Source organism: Malus domestica, chromosome 15, assembly GCF_042453785.1.
Source record: "Malus domestica chromosome 15, GDT2T_hap1".
Lineage (NCBI taxonomy): Eukaryota > Viridiplantae > Streptophyta > Magnoliopsida > Rosales > Rosaceae > Malus > Malus domestica.
The window spans coordinates 2,470,368-2,487,933 of record NC_091675.1 but is presented as its reverse complement, the minus strand read 5'-3'; the positions used below and the strand labels follow the sequence as shown (position 1 = coordinate 2,487,933).

At 37.7% G+C, this 17,566-nt stretch overlaps 4 protein-coding genes and 1 long non-coding RNA gene across 8 annotated transcripts; 3 read left to right on the top strand and 2 right to left on the bottom strand.

The window, feature by feature from the left end:
* Positions 1-1,456: 1,456 nt before the first annotated feature.
* LOC103441720 (mitogen-activated protein kinase kinase kinase 5-like) lies at positions 1,457-4,183 on the bottom strand. Its single transcript, XM_008380422.4, has 9 exons — positions 3,774-4,183; positions 3,065-3,655; positions 2,910-2,997; positions 2,729-2,791; positions 2,469-2,638; positions 2,273-2,348; positions 2,111-2,170; positions 1,901-2,026; positions 1,457-1,719 (listed from the first exon to the last, which is right to left on the bottom strand). The coding sequence occupies exons 1-9, from the start codon at positions 4,028-4,030 to the stop codon at positions 1,555-1,557; spliced, it is 1,596 nt and encodes a 531-aa protein (XP_008378644.4). The 5' UTR covers positions 4,031-4,183; the 3' UTR covers positions 1,457-1,554.
* Positions 4,184-5,620: 1,437 nt separating this feature from the next.
* Positions 5,621-7,637, top strand: LOC103441687 (protein OSB1, mitochondrial). Its single transcript, XM_008380389.4, has 4 exons — positions 5,621-6,171; positions 6,840-6,978; positions 7,066-7,150; positions 7,268-7,637. The coding sequence occupies exons 1-4, from the start codon at positions 5,816-5,818 to the stop codon at positions 7,534-7,536; spliced, it is 849 nt and encodes a 282-aa protein (XP_008378611.1). The 5' UTR covers positions 5,621-5,815; the 3' UTR covers positions 7,537-7,637.
* Positions 7,638-7,874: 237 nt separating this feature from the next.
* Positions 7,875-11,125, bottom strand: LOC103441696 (putative disease resistance protein RGA3). 4 transcript variants are annotated; one of them, XM_008380399.4, is made up of 4 exons: positions 8,700-11,125; positions 8,519-8,605; positions 8,336-8,413; positions 7,875-8,236 (listed from the first exon to the last, which is right to left on the bottom strand). In XM_008380399.4, coding segments are annotated over exons 1-2 (2,334 nt in total). In that variant the 5' UTR covers positions 11,033-11,125; the 3' UTR covers positions 7,875-8,236; positions 8,336-8,413; positions 8,519-8,604. The 4 variants fall into 4 exon arrangements, with proteins under 4 accessions (XP_008378621.2, XP_070670190.1, XP_070670192.1 ...); XM_070814089.1 differs by having other exon boundaries at positions 8,336-8,395; XM_070814091.1 differs by having other exon boundaries at positions 7,961-8,236; positions 8,519-8,598.
* A 524-nt stretch (positions 11,126-11,649) lies between these two features.
* LOC139192268 (uncharacterized) lies at positions 11,650-12,816 on the top strand. Its single transcript, XR_011576313.1, has 2 exons — positions 11,650-11,938; positions 12,497-12,816. It is a non-coding gene; the product is annotated as an uncharacterized lncRNA (long non-coding RNA).
* Positions 12,817-14,421: 1,605 nt separating this feature from the next.
* LOC103441711 (UPF0481 protein At3g47200-like) lies at positions 14,422-17,463 on the top strand. The gene is made up of 4 exons (XM_008380416.4): positions 14,422-14,595; positions 14,690-14,753; positions 15,679-17,027; positions 17,171-17,463. Exon 3 carries the CDS (start codon positions 15,689-15,691, stop codon positions 17,015-17,017), a length of 1,329 nt encoding a protein of 442 aa, XP_008378638.1. The 5' UTR covers positions 14,422-14,595; positions 14,690-14,753; positions 15,679-15,688; the 3' UTR covers positions 17,018-17,027; positions 17,171-17,463.
* The last annotated feature ends 103 nt before the right edge of the window (positions 17,464-17,566 follow it).

The window sequence follows — 17,566 nt, the reverse complement described above, 5'->3', positions numbered from 1 at the left end:
TAGGAAGTATGCTCAATTTCATTTGATTGAATAGTTTGAACAAACTTTAAAAATTTACGCATAACATTTTACCACACTAACTCTATCACTTGTAAAAAAATATATATATATTTTTCTTCGTTCATATATTCATACGAGTTGCTACTCATGCATGCCAAACTTTAATAATTCATGTCACAGTACTAAAATTCATTTTTTTAATTCTTTCAAATTTCTTTTAGTTTTCTTGCATCTGATATTTGACGTATAAATGGATTGGACCAAAAGTTCACATTGAAGTAGCTAGAATAGTTATTAAATTTGTTATTCATAATATTCGAAATCAAAACATCTCATTATAAGTGAAGAAAAAGTAATACTTGACAATAATATTAAATAACAGCAGTAATAGATCAAAGTTTTAAATACAATTTGTGTTCATCATATTCACACTGGGTTATGTCACATCCTGGCATGGGCCCCACCACATCCCGGACTCGACTCCATCGTAGCACAATATTGTCTGCTTTAGGCCTCGACCACACCCTCACAATTTTGTTTCTGGGAACTCAGACGAGAACTTCCGAGTGGGTCACCCATGTTTCTAGGAACTCACACGAGAACTTCTCAGTGGGTTATCCATGTTTCTAGGAACTCACACGAGAACTTCCCAATGGGTCACCCATGTTTCTAGGAACTCACACGAGAACTTCCCAATGGGTCACCCATCCTGGGATTGCTCTCAGGCAAACTCGCTTAACTTCAGAGTTCCTACAAAACCCGAAGCCAATGAGCTCTCAAAAAACTTCGGGCTAAGTAGATATGGGAATATACATATAAGGCTTACAGCCCCTAGGCGATGTGGGATCGTACAGGTTATCTTTGCCGCTGTATTTAAAACTTGTATTTTAATACAAGTTTTAAACAAATACAATTTAAATACAAGTTTTAAATACAAGTTTGCCTTGTTTGGGTATCTTTGTGTAATTTTAGGATACTTCTTTCCGTTTGGATTCCAACAATAAAAAATGATTTGGGTTCTAGGGGACCAAGATATAAGGGCCATTACGATCCAACATCGGCCATCCGTACCCCAATATGAAAAATCATTTCATTTTGATCCAAGATAGATGGCCCAATAGAACAATTTGCTTTTCTTTTTGCACTCAATTTCGGGGAAAAAAAACGTATTTTTTTATTTAAATTATTTTGGAATATCGCTCAAACCATAAAAAGTATTAATAAAAAATAAAATTAAACCATTAAATAATAAAAGTATTGAGATATCGGCCAATACCAGTATTCGTTATAATAATGATTAAACCAATAGAAAAAATTAATAATTAATTTTGAAGTTGCAGCCAATTTATGTCATTGCCACATTGGAGTTGGCATTTCGGTTGGAGAACATTAATATGGTTTTTTTTTTACTGTTATAATTTATGTGGACATTTTGACATCTCCTTTAGAGATGCTCTTAAGCAATCAGATGGTGAAACCGGATGACCCAGTTACCATTAGAATTTTCGTTCAAAAAATCCCCATTTTTCTATTGGTTTAATTGTACAACTAAAATCAAGGGTTTTGTGCATGTACAAATGGATGTTCAAGTAGCTCAGCAGCCGATGGTCTCTTGGCAGGGTCCCTCCGAAAGCACCAATGGAGGAAGTCCTTTCCTTCTGCAGACAATGTTTCGGGAATATCTGGGATTCTGTTCAGCATCTTGAACATAACTTGAGGCTGACAGATTCAAGACAAGGAGATGTTAAAAACCAATAAACATAATCTGACTCACACAGACTCCTCTTCCGTCAAGTCATCCTGTACGCGCATAGATTAGCTGCATATTTATCGCGTACAGGATGACTAAAGCGGTCATCTTTATTACAACATTCGAAAAATCATTTTATCATTTACTTACTCCTGTACATTCACTCCAAGGAGGTTTTCCAGTGAACATCTCAATGATGGTACAACCCAAGCTCCATATATCAACGGCCAAAGGTAAATCAGGATCCGCGTTGTTCTGCATTGCAGTCCTTATGACCTGCACAAAAACAAAAGAGGCGTCAGTAATCTATGTGCGATGTACATGCCATCCGAAATGTATAGATAAAGATAGTGCAATTACCTCAGGAGCCATCCAGTTCGGACTGCCCTTCAAAGAAACATTATCTGATTGCCCATTGAGCTGAATTGCATCAAACAAGTTGACTTTTCAAAAATAAATTCTTCAAGAGATTATGTTTACAGACATTAAACATGATATGAGTTTGCGGAATTAATTACTTACGTGTTTTGCAATCCCAAAATTGACAATTTTAACAACTCCTGATGCATCAAGACGCAAATTTGCACCCCTTACATCCCTAGAACAATCACCGAATCGGAACTTCATTCAGTAAAGAAAAGTATGCTTATGATCAATCAAGAATGCAACATGATGCTAATAAAATAGCACTGTATGAAGTAGGAAGCATTATTCTCACCTGTGAATTATCTTCGTGCCATGCAGAAAGGCCAGCCCGGAGAGGATGTGGCGAGTGAAATTGCGAACTACAGATTCCGTCATAGCTCCAATATGGTCTTGGACATATTTATCAATGGCTCCGGGCCGAATATAAACATACTCCAGATATATGCAGAAGTGATTATCAATCTACATTTGCGTAAAGAATGCTCCCCAAGTTGAGTAAAACTGGCACAGATTAGTTTTCAGTAAATGTTCACATGTCAGAAAGATACTCACTACTTCGCTACCATAATACTGCACAATATTTGGATGCTTCAGTGTACGGAGGATTTTAATTTCCTGCAAAATATTCGGTTGGTCCAGTTAAACCTCAACTGAAGGCAGAATTATTAAAATAACTGCAACTCCCATGTGAATTTACAAAAAATAAAAAAAATAAAGGACTCCAGAAATGGACCTGCTCCAATTGCTTTACACATTCTGCAGATTTAGGATCGTCAGGAATGAGATCAACTTCCTTCATTGCGCACAATGCCCCGGTCTCTCTGTCATATGACTATAAATTGTTAACATGTTCAAAACAAACTGTCAAATTGTCAATGCAGAACATACCGGTTGGTTGCGAGATAAACACTGCCTAAGGTACCCCTGCCAATAAGTTTTCCCTTCTTCCATTGTCCTTTAATACATGATACTGGTAAAATTTCGGCATTGTTATGCATGATAGATGACTGTGGTGGAGGAGGCAGAGGCAAGGGGTGAGCACTGACGCGACTACTACTTTCAACCCTCTCAGAACAACTCTCTGTGACTGCAGTTCCATTTGAACCTTTTGGGTTGAAGCGTTGACTTCGAGACGGGGGGTTGTGAAGAGGAGAATGACCAAGACTACGAGATTGTCCCTTTGGTAATAACCTCGAAGGGAATGAATCCTGATAGTGATCTTGGGGACCCCCAAAAGAAGGTAAAGGATCTGCGGCCGCATTTGTTCTTCGGGGGCTAACTGGAGGACTATAAAAACCATCCAGAGTGTTTGATCTTTGTAGGCTAAAAGTATGGCTTGAGATATCATTTGCCTGAGTTTTCGTCGGGAGACAAAAGTTAAAACAACCCCCACAAGCATTTTCATCTGGATGAATGCAGCTGGAGAAAGAAGCCAGCGGTACTGATATGGAGGTTGTGGCAACTTGATTTTCACCCTGCCTTCACAAAGCAAAACACCAACCCTTGTGTAAGAACACATAGTAAACACTCACAAATACCCACAAACAAGAAGAACGTGATGAATTCTAAGATGGACATAAAAAGGCTTCTACTTTACCCTTGTTTAGGAACCCCGTCCGGTCTCTGAATCAGCGAAGATTCTGGAAGGGGCAAGGTTTGTGGAGCAGCAACAGGCCCAACACCCCAATCCAGAGAGTGTGACTTTCGGATTGAATATGCAGGGAAAGTGGCCGAGGCGCGAGAACCCAATTCCGGGTTGCTGTGGCGGAGCGTCCGCCTTGGGCTCTGCTCACAGCAGCCGCAGCCACTGCACTGTTTCGAACCTGAAACACAGAAGAAAGTAGAAGAAGACATCTGGTTGATTGAGAAATCTAATGTTGTTGTTGCTGTTGTTGCTGCTGTTGTTGGTTGTGACTCTTGATTGCTGTTGTTGGTTGTTACTGTTGTTTGCTGTTCAAATTAAATTTAAAGACTTTGAATTTCACTCGTGATTAGTTCACTTTGTTCGTTGAATTGAATTCAAAACTATGGAGTTATGGTCAATAGTAGTCGGCTCAAAAAGGACAGACCGAGGTTGTCGATGCCCTTCTAGTTCTTCTTTTAAAATTTTGGTTACCTTTTACCCGCTATCTCAGCCAACGGTCTTTAGTCTTCACACACGTTTATTACTTTCATTCTTTGTGGGGTCAACAATGCTTAAGAAAAACGGGTAACGTGTTGTGTAAGAGAGAAACTCAACAATGTCATGCTATTAGACTATGTCTTGATCGTAAGAAAAAAATTTAGAAGGATCGTCTGCTTGCAGATTTGGATATAATCAAGTAAATTAAACAACAAGGCTTAAAGCAATAATCAACTGACCGCATTGTTTTTATAATTTCCATTATTCAACTAATAGGTTTTAATAGTGCGGATTGGCTGAGCTTTAGATGAAAGCAGAGGAAGATGTTGGTTTGGTGCAGTTTTGTTATTAATTGTTCTTGCGGCTAATAACATAACACAAAATAAATATATATAATGAATTAAATTCCTGATTCATCGCCGGTTTAATATTTTCAAACTAAGCATCGAACCAAAATTAATAATAATAAAACTGCACCAAACCGACCTGACATGTGATTAAAAACAGCGGTTATGGCAATTATTCAAATTTTTAATTAAGAAAAGACTATCATTTAGTACAAACTGACGTCTAATTTTCAAGTGGACTAATAATAGATTTTAAGGCCCAAATATTCACAATTGAGGCCCAAAGGCCCAAACTCACTACGTCCATTTTTGCTTGGAAGAATTTTTTTCAAAGGCCCAAATAAGCCTCTCCAAATGCTTTCTTCTTCCCTTATTTTTCTCATTTGCACAATAAAATATTAAAAATATTTAATTGTTATAAATATGTAAAAGTTAGAGAGATAATCATAATCTTTTAGTGAATGGAGCGAAGCATGTGTAAAATATCACACTAAAACTATAGTACAAGAGGATAACAAATAAAAGACAGATGAATAGATGATGTTATTGATCTTCCTTTCTTTCTGTCTATCTATTTGAAAGCATACGGAGTGCTCTATTTATAGAGCAACTCAAATACTGATGCATTTATTATACATTGAAAATTTACAGCACCCTTTTGGAAAATATGATCTCCTGCATCCCCAAAATCAATTTCAATCTGTACGAGCATTGAAAATGTGTGTGCGTGGGCATTCATAACAACGTCAACGTTTTCAACATTAATATTCATTTTGAGTATGTTCTCATTTTTCAGGGGAAATCTGGATGCCAATTCTCAATCAACATGATACTCTTTGGATTCTTTTAGTGTGGATTCTTGAGATTCGTAAATTGTGTCCGTTTATTATATATCGATCATTTTTTATCAAGTTTTATTTTTAATTATAAATAAAAATAGTTTTTGACCGTATGTACGATAAATGAATAGAGTTGACGAATCCCTTCATCTTCACACTCACAAAGAGGATCTGGCAAGCATGAGGATTCAATTCCGAGGACCAGTGGAGCAGGCCTATTGTCAATAATCCAGAAAACATTACCCCGCCGAAATCGCATATAACCAGACTGTCGGAAACTCTGAGAAAACCCACCAAAATTCAACCGCATGACCGCGATCATCATACGCTTATGAAGGCGCTTCGTCTTCTACTCTCCATCAGCAAGCCAAGTCCCTCACTGTTGTTCTCCCAAAGGCTCTCCCTTTTCTCTTCAGCCACTAACCCTAGTTTTTCGAATTCCTTCTCATCCTCCGACGACGGCGACGACGAAGAAGGCAGCGGCATTTACCGAAACAAACTCAAGTTCCAGCGTCCGAAAGCAATCACGCGGCGCCGATGGGAGGAGAGTTTGAATTTGGGGAACTCTTGTAGCTTTATCGGCACCGTGACTCACCCCCTTCGGGTCGTGAACAACAACGGCGGCCCCTTTGGAGTTCACACCGGCCTTCGCGTCAGAAACTCCCCGAAATCTGAGAGCAGTTTTTGGTCAGTTAAACTATCTAATTTCTTTCCTTGCTGGCTTTAATGAAATCAAAATATCTCTGTTGGAATTGCAATTTAAAGTACTATTTCTTGGAAAATATGGGCAACTCGAACCGGTTACAAACTTTTAACAAATAATTGAGGCGCGAAACGGACGGTAAATGGCACTAAATCGTGGTTGATATACGGCTCAATGTCTGTTTAGCGTTCATCTAGTTCGGTTTTTGATTAAAAGTTTGTAATCGGCTCTGTTTGTACATATTAAACTAACGGTCCTTTTGGAAGTATTTATGCTCGTACGCGCTTTTGGTAGAGGCATGGAGGATTAAAAGTCACTAGTATCTGGGTGACCCATTTACCATTAGTGCAAGACTAGTAATTTATGTGGCTCCCCTATTTGAAACTAGTGTTTTAGGGATGAACTTTAATCGTACAATTTGTGATGAAAGGTTTCATCTTTGTTATAGTTGTGGCCAATACTTTTATTTAGGTTTATGTCTTTACGGTGATTGATTCCAATTTTACAAGTTTGATAGTACATTCAGTTGTATTGGAAACACGGAGGAGTTGGTCCCCAAATGTTGATCTTTGTTCGTGATACACGCTTCTGTGTTGAAGTTCTTGATGGGATGTGTTGAAACTTAGCAATCTCATGCAGAATTTCTGAACAGGATATTGCTGAAGATGTGGGAGGAGATGGCAGAATTGTCCGTCAAACATTTGAAACCGAATGATTTTATTTATGTGTCCGGCCGTTTAGGTTCTTACACGAAGGCTGACCAGAATGGGAATTTGAGTATGCGTTATAAGGTTAGAACATTGCCTCTAGCTCTTTTCAACGTTTTTTTTATTCCTTTTTCACAAATTTGAACCAGGATCACTGGATTTTCGTCGTAGTTAGACGTGAAGGAGTTGAATTATGTATCACAACGTGGACACGGATTGAGCTCCAAAAATCACAAGGAACCACAATGCATTGAAGGTACTGCATGTTACAATGTCTCATGAAGTGTTGCTTGCTATCTTGCAATGTGTTTGGATTTGATATTGCCGAGATTTTTATATGCTTTCGTTGAATGTTTTATCCTCCTAACTTTAGGTGGAGGTGATTTGGACAAGTATAAGGACCGCCTTCACTTGTGGCAAGTGTTTTTTAGCAATCCATATGAATGGTGGGATAACAGGGAAGATAAGAAGAATCCGAGACAACCAGATTTCAAGCACAAAGATACAGGCGAAGCTCTTTGGCTGATGCCAAATGATCCTCCATGGATTGAAAAACAACTCCAGTTGCTTGATGAGAGAATGCCAAAACAACTACGCGGCCAACGACATTCCCGCATTTCTGAGTGGCAGTACGATGAGTAGGTGCAGGCCTTGAAGTAACGGATTGTTATATTGGGGCCTTACGACAGACATACTTGTATCGAAGATCGATTGAATATTGAGTTTACCATGTTCAGATATGATTCGATTGTGCATCTAGGTCCTTTAATTTATCTTGTCTCTAGTTTGTTACATGGATTGCATGTTCGCTTACAGAATCATACTCATAAGCATTATGGAAGAATACATACAAGAAACAATAGGGTGAACCACACATTGAAAGGGCCTCGGGAAAAACCTTGATGGAGATTTCTACCCGGGCCAAGGAGAAAAGAGTATCGCACACCAAAATTACATGGAAAAAAAATATACGATCATCCTCAAAGCAGAAATGTCCGTTTCCTTTTTTCTTCCTTTCCAACTATATGTACAACCAAGTATGGGGCAAAGGGAAGAGGCAATGGCCTTTTCACAAGGATTTTGTTGTATATAAATTATGAACAAACCCTCACATCATGTGCATAAACAGTTAAAACACAACAAATTAAACCTGCTCACGGTTGATAAACATGTTCTGATGTATTTAACAGGTAGATCATAAAATTCCTCATTTGGAACATCTCCACCATGCAATTCCTCTGTCGTCAACTGCATACTTTGCGTCAAGCGTGTTATCCAGCAGCGTCCCCACGATTATCGCCACTGTCGGGCTCGATGACAAGGGGGTGTCATCAAATTCAAACTGCAGCCATCGAAATGATGTAGCATTTCAGATAAACGAAGCCAACAATAGTACACGTAAAGAAATCCCGACACCGTATGTAATAATTGCTCAACTTACCCATCCACCGTCTGTTTTAACTGGCCCGACACCATTCGCATTTGCTATCGAACTGGCTACCTATGCACGAATAATTTCCTAAAAGCGCGTCATAAATGAGTAAAATGTGCACGGGAAGTTAAATAATCATTACTAATTTGATATATAAAATATATACTTGTGTGTGTGTGTGAAAAGAATTACCTTTCCGAAGAAGATTAATATATATGCTTAGCTCGCGAGTCACTACTTGATCCACATTACTTATGTCCTTTGAACATCATCTGAATTCTGAAGAAGAAAAATAAGCAAATTGAACAAATACGATGACATCATTTGTAACTGATACAACGATAAATGTGTAAATAAGATAGAGCTCAATTACCAGGATAAGATTTTGATGTTTGGGATGTGAGAAATCTTGGGCCATTCCTCTCCACTGCCACATTCACAACGCTTAGAAAGTGTTTGACATTCAAAGATGAAGAGTTCCTGCAGCGGTGTTTTGCAGAGGAAGTCTGGCAGTGTTTTTAGAAGAGGACAACGACTAATGTTTAAGGAGGAAAGACATGGCATGATTGACATTTCAGAATCCTCTTTGTTCCACCTTTCCATGCCTACTTCCCACTCTTCCAACGCCGACATGTAGCCAACTGCGAGCTTTTTCAACTTTGGAAAAAAATGAAGATGATGATGATGATCTAAGTGACGTTTCATCTTGGTCCACAATCCCCAAAATTCACCACCAACCCTTTGCACCTTGTGCATTCTCGATATACTCAGTTTTTCAAGGTATGGCAATCTCCCAAGAGGAGGCAAGCATCCACTCCATTCAAATAGACTGATGATTCTTAAGTTGTGCAAAGACATCATCCAATTGGGGTAGGTGGCGCCTGAATGATAAGAAATGTATAAAGATTCCAGATTTTCGTGTGGTCGTAGGACATTTAGAAATTCAACGGTGCTTCTGGCTTTCTGATTGTATTGGACAACCTCACAATTAATTCCAAGATGAAAGAGTTGCTTCATGTGCCACAACTGTGCCTTCTCAAGCTCATTCTCATCTTTCACATTCCCCTTCAATATTATGTGTAGCCTGCCTTGGAGGTTCAAGACTCTTAGATCTCCCAATTGTAATGCTACTCTGTCCTCATCGTTGACACAAACCACAGCACACACATCAATTGTTTTCAATTTCTTTAATCTCCGAATCCCTTTTGGCAAGTACTCCAGCTTAGCACAACCATAAACATAAAGTTGCTTTAAGCTAATCAACTTCCCCATGTTATCAGGTAGTTTTTCAAGTGACAAACAGCCAAAAAGGCGCAAGGTATACAAATTGTACAACTCACAGATACTGTCAGGCAATATCTTCAAACCACCATTCCGTGACAAATCAATATGCCTCAAATATATCAATTCACCAATTTCCTTTGGGACTTCACTTATGCCATTATTACTCAAATGTAATGTCCTAAGACATTTCAATTGTAAAATAAAATTTGAGTCTATCGTCGTAAGAATGGATGAACAAATAATTTTGAGTGTACGCAGATTTTTGCAATTGTAATATGCTTTAGAAGGTGGGAGTGGCTCATCAAGTCTCAACCTTAAAGTCAAATGGCGAACTTTTTCACCCAAAACCTCTATTTCATTGCCAACACCCTCAGCGTCAATAATCAAACATTCATTCTTGGTTAGAGATTGCACAGAGTCATGAACAATATCATGCATTTTGCAACCTATAATTTTACCACTGACACTATCTTTCACCAAATCTTGGAAAAAAGATCGTGCTACTAAGTTATCAAAAAATGCTTCACCAATTTCTCCCTTATCCTTATTCCCTTTTGAATTAAAATAATCTTGTGCCATCCAAATATTAATCAAATATTCTCTCTCAAACTCAAAGTCTTTAGGAAAACTAGCACAATACAAAATGCAACATTTGATTGATGGATCCAAATCATAATAACTTAGTAATAATGGTTGAAAAACTTTTTGCTCCACCTCTTCTTGATCCCATATCTTACTGTTCAAAACACCTAGCCATTCCCTCCTTGTTCTCTTATTGTGCATGAGACTGCCTAAAGCTTTTGCTGCAAGAGGCAAACCCTTACATTTTTCTACAATTTTCTTACTAATATCTTCAAATGCCTTAGATTCACCTACTTCTTTATCAGCAAACGCCATGTGGTTGAAGATTGATAAACAATATCCTTCGCCCAACTCTCCCAAACTAATCATGTCACTTGTTGCTCTCATCATATCAACAACCTCATGCTTTCTTGTGGTCACCAATATTCTATTGCCATGAGCACCACTTTGGATTAGCGGTGCCCTTAATCGTTCCCATTTTTCACTATCGTGGCCCCACACATCATCTAGGACAAGGAGAAACCTTTTACCCTCAATGGATCTTGACATGCACTGCAAGACATAGTCCAACTCATTTGAACTTGGGGCACCATCACCACTTATGGATTTGGCAATCTTAATCTCATCAAAAGGGTCCGAGACACAAACCCACACTCTCTTTTCAAAATGGGCTTTAACCTTGCTATCGTTATAAACTAGTTGGGCTAGAGTTGTCTTTCCCATTCCGCCCATCCCTAGAATAGGGATGATAAGGAGTCCCCTCTGATCTTTTCCACCATCACTCAATAACTTTGTTATCAGAATGTCTTTTTCCTTTTCTCGACCAAATACCTCTGACATGACGACAAAAGACGAAGTCTTCTGCCATTCAGGTAAATCTTGAATACCTCTTTATATGTGTTGAAACTCATACCTTTTTCTTTGCTCATCAATCGCACTTAACCTACCATTCAGATCTTTTATCTTAAGGGCAATGTCACGACGGAGAATTACCCGTCTGACTTTGCCAAAACAAAAGCAGCTAGGGGAACCAGAGAGAATTACCTTCTTCTTCTTCGTGCTACGAACAAGAGCATCTTCACCTTCTCGTTCTTGCTTCTCAACTTGTTGTCTTAGCATGTCAGTGTTCCACTCGTCCAGCACGTCCACCATCTGGAAGGATATGTCTTTGAGCTGATCCAACCAGATCCTCACGCTAGCCTCCTTGACTTGCCTTTGCTCCGCATCTTCGAGAACGACTTGAATGGCTTTGACAGTGCCAGCAAATTCTTCAATATCTTTCTGGGCTTCCAAAACATACTTCACCTCTCCGTCCACATATTCATAAGTTGTTGAAGCCAGCCGATTCAGTAGCATGAAAATGATCCCGTCGGTCATTTTTTCAGCATTAGAAATTGGTTAACAGTGGAAAAAGAAATGATGAACAAGAAATGCAGGATGGTTTGGGGCATTGCCTCTGTTCTATCCAGCCTATATGATGATTCCAATTTCCAATTCATCATTTTTTTTTTCGTTCAGTCAAGTAAATTGAATGGTTGTTGAGCTGTCGTATTCTGTCCTATTCATTGACTTGGAAATCTTTGTTTTGCACAGGGGATTGATATGTGTGGAGCCAAAAATAATCACAAGGTGACACATGGATCTTTGGATAAAAAAGGATAAGAGTACCCTTAAGGCACAGTGGGATTCCTACGCACGAATAGCGGAGAATCATCTTTCAACGAAATCAAAAATGCTCCAAAAGAGGTAACCAATTCAAAGTCCATCTCATCAAATCCCCTTTTGCAAGGTAACCTACAAAATAATGTTAATTGGTTAATTAATAGATTAATTACCCAATTAATCCATTAAACATCAATTAAATTACCCAATTAATCACAAAATATATCCCATTCACCCTAAAAATAGGTAGTGGCCGGCCACCTCACATTCTTCTTAGTCTTTCTTACTTTTCCCCATTTTACTACCCCATTTATACAAATAAATAATTTTATAACCTCTCATTTACTTCTTTCATACTTAATTAGCCAATAAATTGGCTAATTAAGCCAAAATCATAACCACAAAAACCATCAAGGCCGGCCACACCAAGGGGAAAAATGGGTAAGCTTAATCCTATAAATAGGCACCTATTCTCACCAAAAATTCATTCCAATTCTCTTACAAAAAATCTCAAATACTCTAAACACTATTTCTCTCTAAAATTTTAACTTTGGCATCGGAGATTCTTCGGCCAAAGCTCCCCCATTCATCGTGGGCGCGTGAGGCTTTTGGCCTTAACCTAAGGTACTAGTTGTTTTGTAGGTGCAAAATTGTCCAAGATCGAGGAGGAGAAAATTTACATCCACAATATGTATTGCATATTAGGTGAGGTGAGGGAGCCAATCTTCCATGCAAACAAGAGGACTTGTTAGTAAGGATAGGTCAAATGAAATAAGAGAAAAATGTTAAGCTAATCACCACTTGCAGGGTTCATGTTTGCAAAAATCGGTTTCTCCTTGCTCCGGTGTCATCGTCCTTTTTCTTTTATTTATGCATAACACAGGGACACAAAAGTAAGTGAAATATCAAAGCAGCTGAGATCTGCGGGTCAAATAAGACATCAAAATACATGTGGTTTTACACTTTTACTGTTCTACATAAGTTTTTTTTTTCGAGTAAAATACACAAAAAACCGTGATAGCAAATGATATGTAACTTTATATATAGTCTCCAAAATTAGCCAAACGAGTATTGAGATAGAGAGAGAGAGAGAGAGAGAGAGAGAGAAATGGATGGGTACCTGATTTTTCCATTCTTTTTTATTTATTTGTTCAATCCTATGATTTGAAAAAAAAAGATAAATGTGTCGAAAAATTATTGTTCTTTAGTAAATGGCTGCATGACAAGGAAGAAAGGTTCGCCTGAACGATATAAATGTGTGTCCACAGGGGAGCGGGGGTGTTCAAGTTGGTGTCCACTGCGATCAGCCTTGGTCAGCGGTCAAATTTCTTAATAGGTTGTATTGAGCGTCATTCATTTCGTTCGGGATTCTACTAGCTTGAGGAAGGCCCCTGATATGATTTACTGTGACATTTGTTCCTTTCAGCCTATGGGTTTCAGTCATTAGCTTAAAGGCCCCTCATGGCATAGATTTCTGGCCTCATATTATCCTCATTATCATATCATCTCAACAAGTCCATTTTCTAATTCTAAGAACAAGCATTGTATTGCATATCATAATTAACATAATTATGTTTATGGGGTATTATGCGATGAGGTTGCGAGTTTGGATAATGGATGAGGAAGAAGTGAACGATATATTTTACATTAAAAGAAGATGGGAGTTCGGCTAAGCCACATAATGACAAATCTAATTTGGTATCGAATTCGTCATCTACGAGATTCGCCATCGACAATTTATATTTAAATCAGTACAGTTTGGTTTCAACTGATTTTTGGGAAGAAAGAACCAGAACCTAAACTGGGCTAAACCGCTTCGGTTTGTGGACCGGTTTTGAGTTTTTTAGTCAATATAGTTTTTTTTCTTATTTTTAAACCGTTCGATTCAGTTTTTCGGTTCCATGGCTTTTACTTGAGAGCTATTCTACTATGATCAAACAACCTTATTGGAAGGAAAAATTTTTTCCCCCTTTTTTTTCCTTTTGAACAAACAATACTATTTACATTAAGAGGGTGGGCGAGTAAGTTAAGCCTCACACTAAGCTAGCCATATAATGTGGTTCAAATATGGCTTTGGCGTGAATTAAACCTAAGACCTTTCACTTACAAGTAAAGATAAATAATGTGGTTCAAATATGGCTTTGGCGAGAATTAAACATAAGACCTCTCACTTACAAGTAAAAATGAATACCACTAGATCGTAAAACTAAGTTACTTTTTTCGTTTTTTTAGTACATCAATATTTTTACACTAGGGGATGAGGAGTTCGGCTAAACTAAACAATGGGAAAACTAATTTGCTATTGAATTCGCCATCCATGAGATTCGAACTTAAGATCTCTCACTTTTAAGTGAAGAAGAATATCACCAGGGCGTAGTAATGAGTGACTACTTTTTTCATTTTTATGTTTGGAAAAATAGAAAAGTACATCCACTTTTCTGCTTTAATGATACTCATTCAAATTTAAATGCTTTAAAAATGGTTTAAGAATATGCGGAGATTTCTTGCTCATATTGTACGGCACCTCCACACCCAAAGGCAAATTAGTAACGCTATTCGATGCTCCCGGGACCCGGCCCCTCTATGAAATGAAAAATGGTTTAAGAATATTATTAACTTTCTCACCATTATATAAGAGTTCATGTGTTTCTATATGATAATATCTTCTTTTTTTCTTTTTTACAACAACTTATAACTTGCAACCCTCACATTCTACAAACAGAGGAAATCTTGAATTTCTGGTAAGCTTCTTACTTACTTACTTGAGTGTTGGGGTTTGTAATTTGAAAATTTTGATTTGATTCTCCATAATAGGTCCTTTAAATTTTTATGCAGACTACCTTTGACGGGTTAATTTCAACAAGGAAAAAGCATTAGAGTAATTAGCCCACAACTCCAAGTATGTATTTTACTCTCTCATATCTCTTGCAAATTATTTGTTTAAATTATGATTTTGTTAAATTGATATATTGCAAAAATTTTAATTGATTGTCAATTTTTTTTTAATTATGATTATTGTGAATTTTTGGGCTAATATTATATATTATTATGTTTTTGTTAGTAGTTTTGTAGAATCCTTTTATATATTTTTTTAAACATTTGTAAGAGATCTCCCATCACATGAAATCCTCGCTTAACCACTAGATTAGCCATTAGTTTTTTTATGGAGAAATTAGGTTATGATCCATCATTTTTCTATTCCATTAATTGTAACTTTATTCCTTTTCAATTTTTGATCAAGATCCTTTGTTTTTTATCCATGTTATTATGAAATAAAATATTTACATGTTAGTATCTGTGAATTTAATAATTTGTTCTTCAATCAAGTATTCAAATTAGTGCTTTAAAAAAAAAAAGTATTCAAATTAGTAAAGTTTCAGTCTAAGATTTTGGTCAACTAGGGACCGGAACCAAAATTTGACTTTTTTATTCTTATAAATCAAGCAAGAACTAATTGGATTAGAAGGAATCAACTACCTTCATAACTCACCTATATTTATGGGTAATGGTAGGGATAATAAATTTCTAAATCAAATTTTGTAAACCAAATGATAATGATGTGGATGTTGATGATTGAATTATTATTTTGATTAACGTTCTTGTTTTCTATTGGTGACACATCATTTGATTTACAAATTTGGTTTAAAAATTTGTCTTCCCTAACATTATCCTTTTATATTTGCAAGAATAGTACTATAATTACCCTGATCAGTAATATGATAGTAAAATGATGAAGATTTGTTGATTGTTATGATGGCAACTCAGTAATATGTAATAATCATCATTCTCTTGTATTACCAATCACAACGGCATATCATTATCAGGAGCTGGGAAATGGAAACAAGCAATGAAACTGCTCCGAACGACATAGAAAACCAGTACACCCCATTAGCAAATTCGATGAGAAAAGAGTTCACCACCCTGTCTCCCGTGTCCTCTTCATGTTGTATCTACAGAGTTCCTGAGCGTATACGGTGCGTGAATGAAAAGCTCTACACGCCTCAGGCTGTCTCTATAGGCCCGCTTCACCATGGCAGGAAAGGCTTAAACCCCATACTGGACGAGCACAAACAGAGATACCTGAAAGATTTTATAGCTCGGACCAAAGTAAGCTTGGAGGACCATATAAAGACAATAAAGAACCAAGAAGAGAGGTTGAGATGTTGTTATGCAGAACCTATTAAGTATAGTAGTGATGAATTTGTAAGAATCATTCTAGTCGATGCCGCATTCACTATCGAGGTCTTATTGAAGGACAAATTCGATGACTTCGTCGACGAAAATGATCGCATATTTCACAAGCCATTGATGTTACATGACATATGGAAAGATATGTGGTTGATTGAAAATCAGCTGCCATTGTTCATTCTTGAGGATCTTTTTGAAGCATGCAAAACTTCACTCCCTTCTAGTTCTCACAACATTACTTCAATAATTAGTCTTTCTTTCGAGTTCTTCAAACATCTACTGCCGGTGGAGAAATTAGATGACAACGTGAAGACTTCTAAATCAGTGGCACATTTTGTTGATCTTTTCAAAAGAGTTTTTGAAATCCATCTTCCGTTGGAACCAAAAGCCGGAGGGGAACTCAAATCTGTTAACATACCCAGCTTGACGGAGCTACAGCAGGTTGGGGTCCAGTTTAAGGCGGCGTCAAGAGAAAATAAGTTTGGCATACAATTCAGTACTTCCAATGGGACTCTGACAATTCCAAGATTTCCATTAGGGTATGAAACTGAAATAATCAGAAACGTCGTTGCCTTTGAACAATGCCATTTCTTGAACACTGCTACTGATACTTTATACATGAGTTCTTACGCATTCTTCATGGGCGGTTTGGTGAAAACCACAAAGGATGTAGAGTTGCTTGTTGAGTACCAAATCGCAGAAGTTGTGAAGGTGCTAGTTAGTGACACAAGTGAGAGGTCTGCTCCATTAAACACCATTTCCACTGGGGTTAATCCCAACTTTCATAAGTTCTATTATGATACTATTTGTGAGGACCTGAACAACTACTGCAGCAAGCCGTGGCACAAATGGAAGGCAAATTTGAAACAAAATTATTTCAACACACCTTGGGCCTCTATTTCTGTCATTGCAGCTGTTGTTCTCCTCATACTTACTTTCATACAGACTGTGTTCTCCATGATCCCTGCTACGTAACCATCAAAGCGTAAGTCTGCAGCTTCACCCATTTCTCCCCAAATACACACATTTCACAAAGAAAGCATATCATAATTTCTCTTCTGACAATAACATCTTGCAGTAGACTCATCTCTTTTTTATATTCATTGACATGCGCCCTCTCTGCGGCAGGAACCTGTGGGTTTTCTAAAATCAGAGAGGATACATGGCAGCATGCTTGGGGTACTCCTTCGAATTTAAGACCTCAGCATAGAACGGATCCTAGAAAAGCCTGTGAGCGCAGGCACTTAAAATATTAAGTTGTGTGTATCTGTACAGAAGGACGTGATGAAGGTTGTTAGAAGAGCCCTTCAAAGTCTGAATTATCAAATTGTTGATATGTAATTAATGTATCAAATACTTGTTCAAACTTTCACAGTGAAGGAATTCAAACTTCACTTTTCAAACTGTAGGTTTTATTCCCACCAGTACCAGATATATATACTTCCCTCCTTACTTCAATATTTTAACTGGCCCGACACCATTCGGGCTGGTGTTCGAGACAAAATATTGAGGTATTGAAATCCC